The sequence below is a fragment of the Protopterus annectens genome, chromosome 8.part0 (assembly GCF_019279795.1).
Source record: "Protopterus annectens isolate FY-2018-M chromosome 8.part0, PAN1.0, whole genome shotgun sequence".
Lineage (NCBI taxonomy): Eukaryota > Metazoa > Chordata > Ceratodontiformes > Protopteridae > Protopterus > Protopterus annectens.
This window is the reverse complement of record NC_056741.1, coordinates 1,100,052,693-1,100,068,738: the sequence shown is the minus strand read 5'-3', so window position 1 is coordinate 1,100,068,738 and position 16,046 is coordinate 1,100,052,693. Positions and strand designations below refer to the sequence as shown.

Below are 16,046 nucleotides of genomic sequence, written 5' to 3'. Positions count from 1 at the left end.
TGGGCCTACGGAAACTAACCCTTCAGATGGGTCCGGAGCCGCTGAGCAGGCATCGGCTTCTGAGGGTGTTTTCAGACTTTCACAACTTACCATTAAAACTACAGCCAAGTCTAAAACTCCATTAAAGACAAAGAAGCAAGTACAGCATTCACCTGGACAGGCCTCCATGCCTAAAAACAGATGCTTAAAATGGCCAAAGACTTAATTACTCTGATCAGGGGTTTCCATCCCCCTCCAGATAAAAGGCTATGATTCCTCTGACCAAGTTTCCATTTCTTCTGATTCCTCTTCAGACCAGGGATACTCTTTACCCCCCTATGAGGACTCTGATGCTGAAGAATCAGTTCCTTCAGCCTCTCCTCCTGAGGATTACTCTTTTGGGGAAAGTTTACTTACCATGAGGGAGCATTTCCATTGGGAGGGCCAGGATTACTCAGAATCCAAGAAAAGGCTCAGAGATTTTCTTTTATTGCCTCAGCACAGGCCCCTTGCTATTTTGCCAGTGTTAGATATTGTGGATGATGTGTTCTCCGAATCCAGTTTAAATCCTGATTCTTTGCCCCCTGCTCCAGTCAAGCCAGACAGGCACTACAGAGTCCCTGACTCTCACAAATTTCTTTATAAAAACCCTGTTGCTGACCCAGAAACTATTTCCCAGGGTCCCAAAGGGGTAAAGGCTTCCACAGCTAAAAATCCAGTTCCCTATGACAGGGATTCTAGAGCATTAGAGAGATGGGGGAAGAAAGTTTACACTTCTGCTACTTTAGCAGTGAGGGCTTTAAATTGCCAGTTTCACATGCTTAATTAACAACAATATTTAATGTCTCTGTTAAAACAGAAAATGCTTACAAGTTCAGAACATCCTGACTATAAGGAAATGCAGGATTTATTGCATGCAGCTGAACAAGTGAGAAAACATACTCTGCAATGTGGTTTTGATTCATTAGAAGCTTCTTGTAGAGCAGCAGTTACAGGATCTGTGATACGAAGGTATGCTTGGTTAAAATAACATGGTTTACCTGATCATGTTAAGGCAAAATTATTGGATGCTCCTTTACAGCAGGATATTTTATTTGGTGTTAAGGCAGAAGATGTATTAAAGAAAATGGAGGATAAGGCAAAATCTATGCAAACAGTGAAGGATTTCTTACAGGTACAGCCACCTCGATTTAGCAGAAATTGGCCCTCCAAAAATTGGTCCTTTCCGGTGTCAGACAGACCACAAAGAGGCAGCTACAGACGCCCAAGAGGCAGAACTCAGCCCCAAGGCTCTTACAGACCATGACAACGGGGTGCTTCAACCCCAAAACAACGGGGTGCTTCAACCCCAAAAGGAGGGGAAGACAAGTCACAACCTTATAGGAAACAGTCCCAATGTTTTCCCCCTTCAAATGCCAAGCACTTAACTTTTGAAAGCTCCCATAGGGGGAAAACTAGCACTTTTTTCACAAAATTGGCATATAGTCACCCAAGACAAATAGGTTCTAAATATTGTGTCTCAAGGTTACAGGTTCCACTTTCACACTCTACCAAGGCTAAAAGGAATGCCAGACCTGCCACCAAATCAGTGGGCAGAGGCACAAAAACAAATTACAGCCCTCATGGACATGAGAGCTATTCAAAAAGTGCCACAACAGGAAGAAGCACAAGGATTTTACTCAGAACTTTTCCTGGTCCCCAGAAAGGACAAAGCCTGGAGACCCATACTGGACCTTTCTACTCTAAATACTTACCTGGATGTTCCAAAATTCAAAATGTTGAGACTTAAGCAGCTGCTTCCCATGCTGGGCAAGAAGGCTTTGCTTGTTAATTTGGACCTCAAAGAGGCATACCTGCATGTCCCTATCAGACAAGATTGCAGAAGATACCTCAGATTCATAGCGGGTTCAATGCATTACCAATTCTCTGCACTGCCCTTTGGCTTATCTACTGCACCCAGGGTCTTCACAAAATGCCTGGCACCAGTAATTGCATTTTGCAGACAAAAAGGAATTCAAATATATCCACACTTGGATGACTGCCTTATTCAAGCAGAGAGCAAGGACATTCTCCTAAAGCATCTGGTGTTTGTAAAAAGATTGCTCATGTGCCTAGGGTACACAGTAAACAAAAGGAAGTCAAAACTAGTGCCCTCACAAGAGATAATATTCCTGGGTGCCAGCTTAAATACAATGGCCCAGATGGCTTATCTCGCGCCAGACAAGCAAAGACAACTGACTCAGTACTTTCAATTGATGGCAACAAAAACCCAACTCCCTGCAAGAAAAATTCTGCAGGCCTTGGGGTTCATGGCATCCTGCATACTACTAATTCCGTATGCCAGACTGCATATGAGGAAATTACAATGGTACCTAAAGTGTTTGGACTCATCACTGTCACAGTTTGGAAGCAGTAATACCACTTGTTCCCTGCCTACAACAGGAGTTTCGATGCTGGGCACAGGCATGTCATCTCAACAAGGGACAGCCTTTCACTCCACCCACAGCCAGACAGACGCTTCAGATTACGCCTGGGGAGCACACATGGCAGGAAAATGTATTCAGGGCAAGTGGGCCGCAGACCAAATGCATCTTCGCATCAATCAAAAAGAGATGCTAGCTGTACAAAATGCCCTAACAGCTTTCAAGGACCTTCTGCATCCAGGACAACTATTACTAAAGACAGACAACACCACAGTTATGTGGTACATAAACAAGCAAGGGGGCACTCATTCTTATCCCCTCTGCAGACAAGCCATGACCTTGTGGAACACAGCTCTAACCTATCAGGTTCATCTACAAGCACAGTTCCTGCCAGGAAAGAAAAATACTCTGGCAGATGACTTAAGCAGAAACATCATGGATCCTCATGAGTGGAAATTAAATCCACAAGTATTCAGCATAACACAAAAATGGGGAAGCCCATACATAGATCTTTTTCCCTCCCCAATGAATTGCCAACTACAGAATTTCTGCACAAGGACTTACCACACAGAAGCACGGAAAGTGGATGCGCTTTCATTCAGCTGGAGAAGCCTAAAAGTTTATGTTTTCCCACCACTGCCTCTCCTTTCAAAGGTACTCCTAAAAGCCAGACAAGAAAAGCCAAAAATGATCCTGATTGCACCAGACTGGTCACGCCAGCACTGGTACCCAATCTTAAAGAACTTAGCTCAAGGCACACCATAGTTTTACCTCAAATTCCGCATCTTCTGACTCAAGAAAACAATCAGATCCTGCACAGCCAGCTCAAAACCTTAAACCTGGCTGCATGGCAGATTCCTTAGTCAAGCAGACAACACCTCTCTCTAAAGCTGTTATGGATGTCATTTTGGAGGCCAGGAGGCCTAGCGCCAGGAAATCCTACTCAGAACAATGGAAGAGATTCTGTGCCTGGAACCAGGCTCAAAGCTTTGACCCCCTTGTCCCAAATATTCCTCAGATAGTACAATACTTAACTGAGATGCTGGACAAAGGCCTATCCTTTTCATCCATTAAGATCCACTCCTCTGCCATCTTGGCTCATTACAACACAGTTTTTCTCTCATCCATTGCTAAAACAGTACCTCAGAGGGACTAAAAACATAAGACCTCCCCGGAGAGCACCAACACCAACTTGGGACCTCAATTTTGTCTTGGAAAAACTAAAACTAACTTTACCTCCTTTTGAGCCAGCCAATTCAGCAGAATTAAAATATGTGTCATGGAAAACTGTCTGCTTCTGGCAATAACCTCAGCACGAAGAGTCTCAGAGTTACAGGCACTAATGGCAGTGGAGCCTTTCATCATTTTTCACCAAGACAGGGTTTCTTTAAGAACAAACTCTTCATTTATGCCAAAGGTGGTCTCCAGTGTGGCTCTTAACCAAACTCTTCACTTGCCAACTTTTTATCCAAATCCGCAAAATAAAGGGGAGAGACTTCTGCATTCATTGGACATACACAGACAGCTACGTTTCTACTTGGACAAAACAAAAGCTTTCAGGAAAACTGAGCAATTGTTTGTAGCATATGCTGCAGGATCACAGGGAAAGGCTATTTCAAAGCAGACCATTTCAAAGTGGATAGGACACTGTATCTGTTTCTGCTACACACAGCATGGGAAAACTGTACCTAGCAACATTAGGCCACATTCCATTCCACCAGGGCAACAGCCACTTCAACTGCCTACCTTAGAGGAGTACCTACCAAAGATATCCTGGAAGCTGCAACTTGGAGTTCAGTGCACACCTTTACCAAACATTATCATTTGCCTCTTTATTCTAAATTCAGAGCTGGCTTTGCCACTGCAGTGCTGCAGGGCCACATAGCCACCCCAAATCCTCTATAGAGCCAGCCACCCTACCTCATCTTTGGGATTCAACCCAAGTGTAATGACTGCAGCAGTGAAACACGATGAACATAGTACAGATGTCCTTCAAGGATCCATCTGCAGTCCTTACATATGGGTTGTCCTGCCTCAGGCAGCCCTTAGTCTGGGGGCTGATGTCGCCCTTTGCCTGGGTATAAAGAATCAGCTGATGCCATCTTCCTCTGTCTTTCTTGCAGCAGTTCGCAAGTGCCGGTCGGCCAGCTCCTGTAAATTCGGCTACCGAAGACTTCAAAAAGCTAAGTACCCCGTTGGCGACTCTTTCTTGCCTCAGCCATTGTCAGATCAAACGCTTAGTTAATAATTGTTTGACATGTGGGAAACAAATACCTCATAAGGATTTCCATTCCTACTGCCTCCCTTGCCTAGGCCCAGAGCCTGTACTGCCTGTGCCTCCTTTAATCGAGAGGAATTCTTTGGGGCTAGTTTCTCTTATAAAATGCCGTCGGAGACTCCGACTTCTCATTTAACCAAAAACGGAAGGACAAGGACCGACAGATCGTGGTTTCAAACCACGTCTCGTCTCGGCTGAAACAGAGTCCTTGGTACTTCCGACGGTGCAACCGACAGCCTCGGAGGCTTCTTCTGAGTCGGTTTTGTGTTCAGGAAACTACCGACACCATTCCCTTAGATAAGACTACCCCTGCACGTGGAGCAGCCAGGCCCCCTGCATCCATGTCCATTAAAGCATTCACTAGGGCTAAAGCTGCTAAGCAGCAAACAACTCTGCCTCCCAAGACTATTTCTCAGGGATCCACTACAGGTTCACAGATACTAAGTTTGGCTGAGGATCTTATTTCCTTAATCAGGGGATCCCAGCCTCATCCGGACAGGGGCTCTCAACCCCCTCCAGACAAAAGGCCCAGGGCTGAGTCCGCTGATCCTCAGTCCTCTGATGAGGCCTCTGATGGCTCTGGTCTATCAGATTACCAGGAGGAGGAGGCCTTCAGATTCTGATGCAGAGGAATCCATTCCCTCTGCCTTCCCTCCTGAAGAGCTGTCCTTTGGGGAGACCCTTCACTCCATGAGAGAGCATTTCCAATGGCAGGGCCAGGAATTCTCCGATTCCAAGAAGAGATTAAGGACTTTTCTTCATTTACCTCAGCATAGACCTTTGGCTATTCCTCCTGTTTTAAGTGTCATTGATGATGTGTATTCTGAGTCTAGCACTACCCCTGACACCCTCCCTCCGGCTCCTGTTAAACCCGATAGGTACTACAGGGTCCCGGACTCTCATCATTTCCTTTACAAGGCCCACTCTGCTGACCCAGAAACTATTTCCCAGGGTCCTAAAGGTGTTGCAGCTGCCACTACTAAAAATCCACTCCCCTCTGAAAGGGAGTCCAGGGCTTTAGAGAGATGGGGTAAAAAAGTGTATACTTCTTCCACTTGTCTATGAGGGTTTTAAATTGTCAATTTCATATGATACAGTACCAAGAGTATTTGTTAGATGAATTGCAGAAAAAGCTGTCTTCTCCTGAACCCCTAGACCGTAAGTCACTTCAGGATCTGGTACATAATTCACAACAGGTTAGCAACCATTTCTTGCAGTGTGGTTATGATGCATTGGAAGCTTCATGTAGGTCAGCAATGACAGGTGCAGTCATACCTAGACATTCTTGGCTGAAGGAACAATGTCTGCCAGATCATTTTAAGGCTAAGCTTCTGGATGTTCCACTAGAAAAGCAAAAGTTATTTGGCTCCACTGCTCAGGAGGTATTAAAGAAATTTGAGGAAAAGGCTAAATCTGTACAAACAGTCAAAGATTTCCTCCAGGTACAACCACCAAGATTCAGCAGAAATTGGCCTTCTAAGAATTGGTCCTTTCCGGAAGAGAGATATCAAAGAGGCAAGAACAGGCATGCCAGAGGTAGAGGGCAAGCTAGAGGCTCCTACAGAGGACATCAATGGCAAACTCCTAACCAGCGAGGTAGTGCAGGACCAACAACTGTTGCACAAGGACAGACTCAATGACTTCACCTTGATCCCGCCAACCAGGGCTCAATTAGAAGCACCTTTGGGCGGAAAATTGTCTTTATTTTCAAGAAATTGGTGCAGTATTACAAGGGACAAATGGACACTGCAAATAATAGACAAAGGATACAGGTTTCATTTCCATACATTACCAGAAAGAAAAGGCATGCCAAACCTGCCACCAAATCAAAGGGCAGAGGCTTTAAAACAAATTGCCAACCTATTGCAAATGAAAGCTATAGAAAAGGTTCCTCTCGCAGAACAAGGCCAAGGATTTTATTCCAGACTATTTTTTGTCCCAAGAAAAGAAAAACAATGGAGGCCTATTCTCGATTTGTCCGCACTCAATACTTATCTCATTGTGCCAAAATTCAAAATGCTGGCCCTGCAGCAACTCCTTCCCATGCTGGGCAAGGGGTCTTGGCTGGTAACTCTAGACCTCAAGGAGGCATACCTGCATGTCCCTATCAGACAAAGTTGCAGAAGACACCTCAGATTTTTTGCAGATTCAGAGCATTATCAATTCTCAGCATTGTCCTTTGGCTTATCTACAATGCCTGGCATCAGTAATTGCACACTGCAGACTTCAGGGGATTCAAATATACCCGGACAGCCAACAAACTTTGGAAAAACATTTGAATTATGCCATCCGCCTTCTGCAGGCCTTGGGATTCAACATTCACAAGTCAAGACTTGTGCCATCCCAAAGAATAACGAACTAGATACAACCACCCAAATGGCTTTTCTCACAGAAGAAAAACAAAGACAACTACCGGATTACTTCAAAAATCTGACAAAACAAACTCAGATGACTACAAGGAAAATCCTGCAGGCCCTGGGTTACATGGCATCGTGCATTCTTCTGATTCCACAAGCAAGGCTGCATATGAGAAAACTGCAATGGTACCTAAGGAGTTTATGGTCTCAGCACAATCACAGCCTAGAAACTTTGATACCACTCATTCCGTGCCTTCAAAAGGAATTCCTGTGGTGGGCCCAAGCAAGCCAGTCAAACAGGGGTCTGCCTTTCAGCAAACCAGTAACCAGCCAAATCATTACCTCAGACGCTTCAGACTATGGATGGGGAGCACACATGGAGGAAAGATGCATTCAAGGACTATAGTCTCAGAAAGAATTGCACATGCACATAAACCAAAAGGAAATGCTGGCAGTGATACATGCAATCGAGGCCTTCAAGGACTTTCTACATCAAGGCCACCTGCTAATAAGGACAGGCAATACCACAGTTATGTGGTACATCAACAAGCAAGGAGGTACACATTCCTACCCTCTTTGCAGACTAGCAATGAATCTTTGGGAACTTTCCCTAAAACTCAATATACAGCTGCAATCCCAGTTTGTGCCAGGAAAAGACAATATACTGGCGGACAGCCTAAGCAGAAATACCATGGATCCACATGAATGGATGCTACACCCAGACATCTTCCTTCAGATAACACAATTGTGGGGAAGGCCAGACATAGATCTTTTTGCCTCCCACCACAATCATCAGCTGAAGAAATTCTGTTTAAGGACATACCACCCACAAGCATGGGAAGTGGATGCCCTCTCTTTCAGCTGGAATACTCTAACAGTGTATGCATTTCCACCTCTTCCACTAATGTCCCGGGTCTTACTGAAAATCAGGACAGAGCAGCCAAATGTGATTCTAATAGCTCCGGATTGGCCGAGGCAGCACTGGTACCCACTGTTACGATGCCTGTCGCACACGAAACCATGGCCTCTACCACAATGGTCACTCCTAACACAGCACAATTACAAAACTCTGCACTCCAGCCTGAAAACCTTGCAGCTGACAGCCTGGAGAATACCTCGACTCCTCACCAGGAAGAGCTATCCAAGAGAGTGAAGGATATCTTCATGGAAGCTCGCAGACCTTCCATGAGAAAAGCATATTCAGCAAAATGGAAAAGATTCCACACTTGGAGCACCGCAAAGGGCCTAGATGCCACAGTAATGAGCATGGCACATATCCTGGAATACTTGGCAGAAATGCTCCACAATGGCCTGTCTTACTCTTCCATAAAAATTCATGCTTCAGCAATTTCAGCAGAATACAATACTGATCCACCTGTCTTCTCTCATCCTCTCCTAAGGCAGTTTCTAAGAGGAATTAAAAACATCAATCCTCCAAGAAAACCACCAGTGCCTACATGGGACCTTAACTTCATGTTAGAAAAGTTGACTCTACCTCCCTTTGAACCAGCAGCATCTTCAGAGTTACAGTTCCTGTCTTGGAAGACTGCCTTCCTTCTGGCCATAACCTCAGCAAGAAGAGTATCTGAATTGCAGGCACTAATGGCAGTACAACCATTTCTTATTTTTCATCAGGACAGAGTCTCCTTGAGAACCAGTCCTTCATTCATGCCAAAGGTGGTATCCAGCGTCTCATTGAACCAAGCTATTTACCTGCCTGCCTTCTTTCCAGATCCGCAAAACAAGGGAGAAAAACTTCTGCATACCCTGGACATTCACAAACAGTTATGCTACTACTTGGACAGAACTAAGACTTTCAGAAAAACTGACCAGCTGTTGGTAGCATATGCTGCAGGCATCCAAGGCAAAGCAATTTCCAAACAGACAATTTCAAAATGGATTGGAAATTGCATTCGATTCTGCTACTCTTATCATGGAAAAACTGTGCCAGCTAACATCGGGCCTCATTCCACCAGAGCCACAGCCACCTCCACAGCCTTTTTAAGAGGGGTGGCTACCAAGGACATTTTAGAAGCTGCTACATGGAGCTCCGTGCATACATTTACCAAGCATTACAATTTGTATATTCCAGATCCAGAGCAGACTGCAGATGCATCCTTGAAGGACATAGTACAGTTTTGTACCTACCATAAATGTAGATGTCCGATAGGTATGCATCTGCAGTCAGTACTTATCCCTCTTATATCTAGCTGGGGTTATCTATTATGGTGTATTTGTTTTTTATTACTGTGCATGCTTGGAATATTTTGCATTTCTCCAAATTTAGCCTTCCTTAGAGGGCACCTGGGGCAAGAAAAACTGAGGAAGATGGGCTGATTCGGCGACATCAGCTGCTGCAGATGCTTTTGTACCTACCATAAATGTAGATGCTGGAGTGTATTCACTGCTGCAGTCCAGGTTACCCTCCCTCCATCCCCTCTTTCTTAGCTGTGACTTATCTATACCTTTGTACCCTATACTACCTATGTGGTGTATTTGCTGGTAACTGAAGGTTTTGGTTTTACTTTTTATGTATGTTTTATTAGCAATATGTATTGCCTACCTATTTTTGGGCACCTGACATCTGGGGCAAGAAAAACTGAAGAAAATGACGTCGGCTGCATCTTATATACCCCTGGCGCACTGACGTCAGGGAAGAAGCAACAGCAACCGACACCAGACCAAGACTTTGGAACTCTGGCTGACTGCAGGACCGCCTGACGGCAGGATAACAAGTCTAATGACTGCAGCAGTGAATACACTCGAACTTCTACATTTATGGTAGGTACAAAATTGTACTTTCCTTACAGTCACCTCATTCCAGGCCTTCCTCCCTTCAGACACCTGCCAGGTGTCTCAAGAGGAAGGAAAAAAGGAAGCACATCTCACCTTCTCTTGAAAGCATGCCTGACTGGAAGGCCTTCAGCCAAAGTTTAATGCCTTCTTGGCCTTACGGCACACCACTACAGGGACTTCTTCGATTCCTTCTCCTATTCTGAGCCCTTGGCCTCAAACATCAGACCCATCCATATGGGAAGAGGAGGATTTTTCTGATTCTTCCTCTGAAGAATCAATCTCCTATTCCTCTCAGCTTTCTTCTCCTTTGGGGTATGGCTCCCCAGAGGAAGAATCTGTTGAACCTGACTCCCTTGCTGAGGATTTGACCTTTGGGGAAACCAAGATGAAAGAACATTTTAAGTGGGAATCCTCTGAAATGACTGCGGTTCAAAATAGGTATGACTTTATTCGGATGTATTCCCCAACCCCTACGGCTGTCCCTCCTATTCTGCCTGCCTTCCTGGATGCCTTCTGTTTAATATCCTTGAACCCTGATTCAGAACCCCCTGCTCCATGCAGACCTGATAGATTTTATAAATTCCCTGAAACTGCTAAGTATCTTAAGTGTTCTCCAGCAGACCCTGCCACATTTTCCATCTCCACGGATAAGGCATCTAAACTATTACCCACCACCACTATTCTCCCTGCTGACAGACAGCAAAACCATGGAACGTCTGGGTAAGAAAATTTACACCTCTGCTACTCTAGCCTTCAGTGCTGCTAACTACCAGACACACATGGCTAAATATGCCTTATCCCTCCTGGAGAAAGCCTCCATGGAATTGTCTGATACACCAGGTTTTGCTGCCATAGCTTCACTCTCTTCCCTTCTGACTCTCACCTCCCAGGTTACCAGGCAGTCTCTAAAGTGCAGTTATGATGCTGCTGAAGCCTCAGCAAGGTCAGCAGCATCAGTATCTGCTTTGAGAAGATATTCCTGGCTATGCCTCCAGCCACTTCCCCATGACTTTGGGGCAAAGCTTATTGATGCCCCTCTGGACAACACAGCTTTGTTTAGTACAAAAGTGGCTGATTTATTAAAGTCACTATAGCAAAAGGGGAAAGAGATGCAGGATTTAAAACACCTGTTTGTCTCTCCTTTCCCAAAATTTCACAAAAATGACCCAGCTAAAACTCAGTTTATTAGAAAGCACTCTCACCCTGCTGCTTTCACAAGGTCTCGAAAGACTACGAGGAAGCAACCCCATCCTTCTAGAGCCCCCTCCCAGCCAGAGGCCACCCTTTCAAGACAGGGCAGGTAGTATCTGACTACCTGACAACCTTACCCCTCCTTCTCTTCCTATGTCAGTTCATCTCTCTCACTGTCTTCCTGTGTGGACATCCATCACCTCCGACAAATGAGTACTTTCAGTCATTCAAAACCGGTACTTTATGACCTGGCTTATGCCCCCAAAGCGAAGGGGTATCCCACAACCTCCAAAACAGCTACACCTATTGTAGCCAGTACTAGAAATCCTGCAGGCTCAAGGCACCATCGAAACAGTGCCACTGGCTGCAAAAGGGAGTTTTTTCTACTCCAGGATTTTCCTAGTCCCAAGAATAGATGGTCATTGTAGACCAATCCCGGATCTCTCTCGTCTTAACCTCTTCCTTTACGTTCTTACTTTCAGAATGTTTACCTTACCAACTCTTTTTCCACTCCTGCTTCCCCAAGGGTTCATGGCCACCTTAGATATAAAGGATGCCTACCTTCACATCTGCGTAAGGCCCAGTTTCAGGAAATATCTGAGGTTCTCTGTGGGTCCTTCTCACTTTCAGTTGTCTGCCTTACCCTTTGGGATTTCTATTGTGCCCAGGGTATTCACCAAATCTCTGGTTCCTGTTATTGCCTTTTGCAGGACAAAAGGAATCCAGATATTTCCTTATCTTGGATGACCTGCTTGTACAGGCAGGCTGCAAGGAGACCATCCAGCAGCACATATTTCTTGCCATTTCTCTCCTACAGTCCCTGGGATTTCAGATCAACTTCCAAAACTTCTCATTACATTGTCTCCGTGGGGTGCTGGATTCGCACAGACATCATGAAAGCCTACCCCCACCCCAAAGATGGAAAGCTTGACAGAACACCTACTTCTGGGCCTTCAGGCAACACAATTGACACCAAGGCAGTACTTCAGGCTCCTGGGCTACATGGCAGCCACTATCCCCATGTTACCATTAGCAAGACTCCATTTGAGAAAGTTGCAGTGGTACCTAAGGTCAGTCTGGACCCAGCACTCACACCCCTTGGAGTACAGGATTCCTCTCATGCCCTGCCTCAAACTGGAAATCCAATGGTGGTTGAAGCAAGTGAACCTCAGTCCATGTGTTCCCCTCCAACCACATCAGCCCAAACAGGTCATGCACACAGATGCCTCAGACTTGGGCTGGGGAGCAAATCTGGGCCATCTGAAAGTGCAGGGGCTGTGGCCAGAGCCACAAAAAAACAGATCAGTGTTCGAGAAATGAAGGCAATTCTCCTGGCCCTTCTAACCTTGCAACCCTATCTACAGCAGGGACCACTGAAGATCTTTACAGACAATACCACAGTGCTGTGGTAGCTCAACAAACAGGAGGTGGGACCAAACCTTACTTGCTTTGCAGACTAGCTCTCCTAGTGTGAGAACTGGCCACCTCCCAGGGAGTTACCCTCCAGGTGGTCTACATCCTTTCACTACAGAACTCCCAGGCAGACTCTCTCAGCAGATCCATCACAAACCACCACAAATGGATGATGCACAGGGATGTCTTCCTGGACCTGGTCCACCGGTGGGGTACACCTCAAATAGACCTGTTTGCCTCCTCCATCAACAGGCAACTTCCTTCCTTCTGCACCAGGCTCCCACACCCTCAGGCAATGGCAACAGATGCATTCTTAATCTCGTGGAAGGGGATGTTTCTCTGTGCATTTCCCCCTTCCCACTCGTACAGAAGGTCCTGCTTGAAGATCCAGTAGGACAGATCAGAAATCTTGTTGGTGACTCCCTATTAGCCAAGACAGCATTGGTTCCCTCTACTACTACAACTATCGAAGGGCAATCACCAGAAATTACCCCTCAGAGTGGACCTTCTCACACAGCACAAGGGATCCCAAATACACCCACAATGGCAGTTACTGCACCTCACCCTGTGGCTGATAGGATTCTGACCCACTTCAGACACCTTTACAATGAGGACGTGCTCACTGTCCTGCAGGAGGCCAGGAAACCAAATACGAGAAAATCTTACCTTTCAAAGTGGAAGAGAATTTCTATATGGTGTGTTTAAAGACAGTTGGACCTGCTTGCAAGCGAGATACCTCTAGTTCTGTCTTACCTGTGTGAACTACTGCAGACAGGATTGGCCTACTCTTCCATTAAAGCCCACTTGTCTGCCATTTCAGCATGCCTTCCTTTGGATCCTCCCCTGGCATCCAGATTCCCAGCCAAGTTATTCCTTAAAGGGGTCTTTCAGCTGAGACTCCCCCAAGGAAGCCACCTCCACCGCCATGGGACCTCAACTGTGTTTTGGAAAAGCTTACATTTCCTCCATTTGATCCAGCAGACAAAGCTTCCCTATAAAACTGTACATGGAAAACTGTACTACTCGTGGCTTTGACCTCAGCCAGAAGAGTATGAGCTACAAGCCCTCATGGCTGTTCCACCTTTCCTGGCATTCCACACTGAGCTGTTTACTCTTAGAACTAACCCTTCCTTCATGCCAAAGGTGGTGAATGACCTTTCCCTAAATCAAGCCATCCACCTTTCAACTTTCTTTTTTTACCTTCAGGGGGACAATGAGAGAGTACTCCATTCCCTGGATGTGCACGGACAATTCAGATTTTATCTGCACAAAACCAAGTCCATCAGACAGGTTGATCAACTCCTTGTCTCCTTCCATCCCAGGGCCCTAGAGAAGGCAGCAACCAAACAAACTATTTCAACCTGGATTTCCAAAGCTGTCACCTTCTGCTACAAATTCCATGGGAAATCCCTACAGCATACTGTTAGAGCACACTCCACCAGGGCTATGGCCTCCTCAGGAGCCTTCTTCAGGGGGTTTGGATACCTCTAACATTCTTGAAGCAGCCACTTGGTCATCAGTGCACACCTTCACCAAACACTACAAGTTAGACCATATTTCCAGAGCCAGGGCGGGTTTTGCCATGGCTATCCTGCATCGATTCCTGGAGACCACCTGTAGACCACCACCCCCTTCCTCACAGTGAGCTTTGGCACTCACCCATATGCGATGAATACTGCACCATGGGAATAGAAGGACATAGAAAAGTTGTGTAAAGTCTTAAAATAACCATAGATGTCCTTCTCTTCCATGTTACAGTATTCTTTCCCACCCTGCTTTCCCTTTCTGGATGGCACAGGACTGGAATTTTCCATGGCTAGGACTGGTTCCGACTGGGGCTTACAGTTCTGAGGGCCAGTGTGTGCAGACATCATTTTTATGGCCCACGTTCCACTGGCCACGTCATATGGTCCCACGCACCATACAGTGAGTGAAAACTTTTGTATACTGGCCAGGCACTTGGGTAGCAAGAGGAGTAGGCACTTGGGTAGCAAGAGGAGTAAACCCCCATATGTGCTGAATACTGCAACATGAAAGAGAAGGACATCTATGGTTATGGTAAGATTTTACACAACTTTTCTTTCCTATTTGTATGATATTAACTTGCTTTTAATTTCTGTGTAAACTGGCTAAAATTTCTTTAAAGATTAAATTATTGTCATATAAATTTTATATGTTCTTAATCAATGTTTTCATATTATGTCTAATTTGCTATAATTATTTAAACTGTAGGTGTTTTTTGTATTTCTAAAGATGGAAGATTATTGTTTTTAAAATGTTTTCTAATACTTTGGAGCTTTTCTCTTCAGGCCTCCACTGAAAATGGGCTCCTACCCAGTCGGACTTTCCTGGGAATCAAATGTCATTAAAATATATTTTTTCTCAGGCATCTTTCTGGTTTACCAATATAAAATGAAAAGTAATTTTGGCATATTGCTAAATAATTACAAACATTTATCCATTCTAGATGTTTGTGCCATAGCCATTTTGCAAGAATTCAGACTCTTACTGAGCAGAACTTCTTGGCACTCATTCCAGGAGTCCAGTCTGCTTTTGTACCTTTTTAGTCATGTTTTTTTAGCCTCTCCAATGTCTGCTACCTTGATAGGTGTCTGAATTGTGAAAGATACTTCTCAACAATTATTCACTGTCTGTCCCACAGTGTAGTATAAGAGATAGAGGTACTCATCTTATCACTTGATCCTTGATGGAGGGCTTCACCGTAGGTGTATATTTATAGGTTCCCGTACCTATATTCATACTTATGTATATCTATATATGAAACCTCCTCATCACCTCGGTGTACTTTGACAGCCTCTTTATCAACCAATGTGGATGCATGCCCTGTAATTCTAGTAGGTTTATAATTAAAAAACATTGTTTTGGTTTTATCTTTCTAGTTGTGCTTGTTTAGTTTGGTGGGGGAGTTTAATCTGGGGATTGCAGAGGTTAAAGTAGCCTTAGTTTGTTGTGGGGTTAAGCTAGGGAACGTAGGCCAAGAGTACATACAGCTTTGTTTACAAATCTATCATATCACAGAATGCATCAGTGGAGGCTGAATTTAGCCCCAAGCATGAATGTTGGAGAATTTAAGAATGACAGGGTAGTCAGAAGAGGAAATTCCAACAATTTTGCACTGCAGAGGACATTCTCCAAGATAGCAAATGTGGTAAATACTCTATTATCCATTGCTTCAGTATACATGCAGATACTATGGTTTGCCATATTTTTTGACCTGGTCCAATCCCGTTCTAGTTTTAACTATTGTTAATGTTTATTGCAGTGGTAGAAAAAGATGAGCCTCAAAAAATTGGAAGACCTTGCAAAGGTATGTAAAAGTAAATCATAAAAAAATAGCAAATATGGTTTTGAAATTCTTGCATGTCTGTAGAAACAGTAGACGTTTGCACCCTGTAAATTTCAATGGAATGTGGGCCTGAGTACAACTTCCTTTAACAATGTATGTTGTCAAAGTTTGCACCAGTGGAGGCTGCATTCACACCTAGAGTCTGACTTGGAAGAAAGTAAGAGCTTTATTCAAAAAGAGGTCATCAGAAGAGGAAATTCTCACTGTTATTCACTGCAAAGCCCCTCACAAATATCAGCTAA

General features: G+C 44.8%; 1 protein-coding gene across 43 annotated transcripts in view; it reads left to right on the top strand.

The window, feature by feature from the left end:
- The window catches only part of LOC122809254 (titin-like), a 3,339,665-nt gene that overhangs the window by 1,156,569 nt on the left and 2,167,050 nt on the right, over window positions 1-16,046 (top strand). For all 43 annotated transcript variants that reach the window (XM_044080625.1, XM_044080596.1, XM_044080621.1 and 40 more), the window contains one exon: window positions 15,721-15,765. In XM_044080625.1, the coding sequence (XP_043936560.1) occupies window positions 15,721-15,765 (45 nt within the window). The remainder of the gene's footprint in view (window positions 1-15,720; window positions 15,766-16,046) is intronic.